The sequence below is a fragment of the Sceloporus occidentalis genome, unplaced genomic scaffold, assembly GCF_023333645.1.
Source record: "Sceloporus occidentalis isolate IW3139 unplaced genomic scaffold, rSceOcc1.0.p SCAF_23, whole genome shotgun sequence".
Taxonomy (NCBI): domain Eukaryota; kingdom Metazoa; phylum Chordata; class Lepidosauria; order Squamata; family Phrynosomatidae; genus Sceloporus; species Sceloporus occidentalis.
In genome coordinates, this window is record NW_028317003.1 from 12,299,619 (window position 1) to 12,304,892 (window position 5,274).

The following is a 5,274-nucleotide window of genomic DNA, read 5'->3' on the forward strand; positions in this document are numbered from 1 at the left end:
TTTGTTTCAATAAAACATTCATGATATATGTGTGTGCGTATATGTATATATATATATATATACACACACACACACACACACACACACACACACACACAGGTGAACATTGTATGTATGTATTGTATTTAATACAAGATTAAATATATTACAACTGCATATCTGTCTGCAGTGCCGTTTATTTCACAGATCATGCTTCGTTGGATTTTGAGTTCAGCTTTAAACTGTGAAAACACAATATATTGAACAAAAAGATTTGAAGTTGTCATTTTAATGTTCTGAGCGAAATGGTATCATAAATGTTGTTTCTGGTAGTTACTAAAGTAAAATAAACCTAATCATACATCACATAAGAATAGGATTGGTGCAAAAACCATGTTAAAGGGGAAAATCAAAGGAAATCTGCACATAATCCTCTTTAATCATGTTTAGCAACCTGCAGAATAGTGGACAGCAAATACCTCTAATTTTGACAAGATGCGCTGAGGATAACGCTATAATGCTGATTTATATATTTAAAAAAGGGGGGAAGAAAGAAGGAAAAATGAATTATCTGCATTCTGTTCCTCTGTGGTTTAGTATCTGCTTTGCATATCACGTGCCCCGACGCAGCCAATCAGGAGGCGCCCTGTGCGAGGCTGGCGCGTCAGCCCTGGTAAGGCTGAGAGATTTCGAATCTCTTTTTTCAGTCTTTGGGGCTTTTAAAAAAGAGCCACTAGTCTCAATGCTAGACGGGCTATGACAGCTTCAGTGCTCCTCCATCCACGCTGGGCCGAGCCGGTGATGTTTCTTTACGACAACAGCTTGGATGAGATTAATAAAAACATGGAAGGTTTTGCAGGAAGCAATTTTGCAGCAAACCAGTGCAGGAATCTAATGGGACACCCAGCATCTCTGGCACCCAGCAGCGCCTACTCTTCCAGTGAGGTGCCAGTGTCTGGCATAGCTGAACCTGTCAAGCAGTGCAGCCCGTGTTCAGCAGTGCAAAGCTCTTCCAGTGCCAGCTTGCCCTATGGATACTTTGGCAGCGGATATTACCCCTGTAGAATGACACACCATAACACCATCAAGTCCTGCTCCCAGCCTTCCTCATTTGCAGACAAGTATATGGAGACCTCAGTGTCTGCTGGAGAAGACTTTTCCTCCAGAGCTAAGGAGTTTGCTTTCTATCCGGGATATGCCACAGGACCTTACCAGCCAGTTCCGGGTTATTTGGATGTGCCTGTAGTGTCCACCATTGGAGCTCCAGGAGAACCGAGACATGAGCCTTTGTTGCCTATGGAAAGCTATCAGCCCTGGGCTATCACAAATGGCTGGAATGGGCAAGTATATTGCTCTAAGGATCAAGCCCAACCAACTCACCTTTGGAAATCTACTCTCTCGGGTAAAACACCTTATCCCTTATACATGTTAAATGTGTTTAAATCACATAATATCTAATATATAATACTTAAATATGAACACATAAATGACATAATGAATTAAAAAAATAAGATATGTAATTATAGTAATTAGAGGAAATCTACTTTAATATTTCATGTTTAACTTTATTGTTTACGATCTCAAACACTGGCAACTTTTATATACATATTATATATATATATATATATATATATATATATATATATATATATATATATATATATATAAATATATATATATAATTTGGTTAATAAAATAGTGTTAATTTTGGAAGAGCATATGAGATCGTTGAAACCGTGTATTAAATAATTGTACATCTATATTTTACAATATAGAACTAATTAATTAGTGATTGATCACTAATAGAAAATTAGGGTACATTGTATAATTGTTAACTCCTGGTGACATTCACTTTGCCTCTTTAGATGTGGTTTCCCATCCACCAGATGCCAACTCCTATAGACGAGGCAGAAAAAAGCGAGTGCCATATACTAAGGTGCAACTTAAAGAACTGGAAAGGGAATACGCTACAAATAAATTCATTACCAAGGACAAAAGGAGAAGGATATCTGCGACCACCAACCTTTCAGAGAGGCAGGTCACTATCTGGTTCCAGAACAGGAGGGTGAAAGAGAAAAAGGTTATCAACAAGCTGAAGACCACTAGTTAATAAACGCATCGCATGGAGATGGGAAGGATCTTTGCTTCTGGAACTCGGCAATTCTAGACAAAGTAGACAAAGGTCATCTCGGGAACTTCTCAATATGATTTTAAGAAATCGCATTTTTGGGGTGGGGGAGGAGCAGTGAGAAATATTGCAATGTAATTACCAGTGAAGGCCAAGACTCACTTGCTGGTAGCCAAGAAGCGCTTAATCAAGCATTGGGATTATTGGAAATCCATAAACGTATGATGACAAACAAAAATCTCGATGCTACAGAATATGATTTGTGATTTAAAAAGGGACACACGTAGCGTGTAATCAAGATGCAGCTTAATTCGAGAATATAATTCTAATAATTGCGCTTTGAACCTTCAAACCAGACTGCATGTTGAGTGACTGCTCAGGTAAATTATAGATGTAACATGTACTGTATGCTTTCTATACATTCTCGCATATTAGGGATGTATGGATATGTTTTTAAGAATTGTACAGCTAAAAAAAGTTTGGGGAGGGGGTTAGGGTGGGGCAGGGAATATTGGATAATTTAGATAATTTCCAACGTTATTCACGTCTAATGCAAATTACAGAAATCCAATGAAAACCAAGGTTTAAATCTGGTTATATTATCTATAAATGGGCATTTGTTTTAGAATTTATACATTTAATGCCTCAGGTAGTAGGATCTCACACTTTTCAATTATTTCTGAAAATTTGGATAATAACCTTTTTTCAGGAACAAAATTGTTCATACTTACACGGAAAAGCATTTTACAAAACCCGACTGTATTCAATTAATGTTACAGTTTTTAAGTATTGGAAACCGTAAGTGGAAAATGTTTAAACATTGAATGTTTTAATATGAAAACTAATTCTTATCGCTTTTATTGTTTGTAATTGGGCCATATTAGAAAATTGTAAGCAATCTTTTTTCAGCACTTTTAATCTAATCAGCTATTTGAACAAAGCGCATTATTTTTTCATCTTTATTCACTCTAAATGTTATCCTGTAAATAAAAAAAATTAGCGCACTGTGAATGTGTGTGTGCCCACTCGATTTTTATTTCCACCAAAAAGAAAAAAACGCTATAAAGATTCAATATGTAATCATTTTACACCATTTAATAGTATACTAATGTGACAATTTATTTTGAGATACAAAAAAAACAGAAATTCTTATCCTAACATTGGAAGCCCCATAACCTCAATTAGTTAAATCAAACCGATTAATTTCGATAACAATTAATTGTAGACAAACGAATTTTCACTGTTATTACTGCTTTCTAGGGCAAGTTAGTTAGAGCCTGAATTATGAAATAGTGTCTCCAAACTCCCATTATAGAGCTTTTGCTATTACCTCAGACCTGCCTCCTGGAAGAAAAAAAGGCGATAGTTGAAACGACTGGATTGGAAGGGCTTTAAACCTTGACCTTGACAAAAAAGAGACAATTTGTGACCTTGACTTCTGACGGCTCATGAATAGGCATGGATTGGATTAATGGATCATGAGCGCCATCTGGTGTTCAAAACTATTTCTGCAGCTGTGCTGCTACATAAAATTACTACAGGATTCACGTTCGCTTTTAAACATGTAAACTAATCAAGTGACACAAATTACAGGGGCTAAGAAATAATATTATAATATATTTGTCTTTTATGATTTGCTTTTACACTGTTCAGAACGTATAGCTGGTAGAAATGTATATACCAAACATGTTTTTTGATTTAGCAGTTTTTACGAAACTGGTTAGTGTGGAATGGTTAAGTTATATTAATTCTTATTTTATGAAAATATCTTTAAACAGCCACATGTTTTTACTTCTTATACTTTAGATTTCTTATTCCAAAATCAAATCAATGCATTTTTAAATTTTATCATAGTTAAACGTCACATTAAATTTGTAATATTTTTGAAAACAACAAACAAGAAAAAGTAATTCCACAGCTTTGTGTATTTATTTACTTCATATTCAAAATACAATATTTAGAATAAAAATATTATTCTGGGTAATAGTGTCAGTAAATGAAACATTCCAACAGTATTGTATTGCGGTGTACTATCTCTCATTATGATAAAATCTAATTAACACTAGTATATCTATCTATCTATCTATCTATCTATCTATCTATCTATCTATCTATCTATCTATCTAACTATGTATGTATCTATCTATCTATCTATCTATCTATGTATCTGTCTATCTATCTCTCTATCTCCCTATCTATTAAAACTATACAGGAAGAGAGAGATATTTAATCGTATTTTCTTTTCAAACATTAGATCTTATCCTAATAACTGTAATTTCACATGTTTTATTGTTGTGTGTTTATTAACATTGAGCATGGAATCAGACTTTAAATATAATTAGAAATAGAGATTTTTAAATATACAGTATAATTAAAGTCATAAGACGTAGTGACTGATTTAGATGTATACATCTTTTGACTGTGTATTTCTTTCTGCCTGTATCTTAGTAGATGTTTTTGTATCATAAAGTGATTAATTAGAGGCAATTTTATTTGTTTATTCAAAAATTTCAAAAAATGGACTTATATGGAGGTAAAATATAGATTTAGTTCAAATATTTTTTAAGTGCTTCATTTAAAATTGATGGTAATTGAGCTACCATAAACATAGTGTGCGTTAGAGTAATGTGCAGCTGCTCCTAGAATTCGGATTTGTTGTCTTCTTTCTTTGTTTCGCTTTTACAGGGAAGAAAATGTTACCAATATCTTAAAGTGATTGAAGCACGAATTAATGCCTTATTCGTTATAATCTATTTATTTTTTACTAAAAGTAACACCCAGTGGTTTAAATAGCATAATTTACATCTAATATTAAAATGGAAAATGCTCCAGTAGTGTTTCTGAGTCATATAGGCCAGCGGCTCATCCCAAGACTCTCTCGAGTCCTCTAATGTGACAATCCGCTTTGTAAAAATTTTATTCTCCAAATATATTTAAGAACGAGGAAAATGTGTCACTCTATCCAATACTTTGCCAGGGAAATTAATATTTCACCAGAGCATCCCGGGATAGCATTAAAAGATTACTACAGGTTCAACTTTATTAGATATAAAATGTCTTGCTGTCCATATAATTAAATACTAGACAACTGTTGACATTCTACATGTGCCAACAAGTTCATAAAAGTCCTTGCTTATGATTAACAAGTTCAGAAAGTCCACAAGGTA

General features: G+C 33.9%; 1 protein-coding gene across 1 annotated transcript; it reads left to right on the plus strand.

Annotated features, from left to right (window-relative positions):
* The first annotated feature begins 735 nt into the window (after positions 1 to 735).
* On the plus strand, positions 736 to 2,089 carry LOC149300810 (homeobox protein Hox-A13-like). Its single transcript, XM_089484825.1, has 2 exons — positions 736 to 1,381; positions 1,845 to 2,089. Exons 1-2 carry the CDS (start codon positions 736 to 738, stop codon positions 2,087 to 2,089), a joined length of 891 nt encoding a protein of 296 aa, XP_089340951.1.
* Positions 2,090 to 5,274: the final 3,185 nt, after the last annotated feature.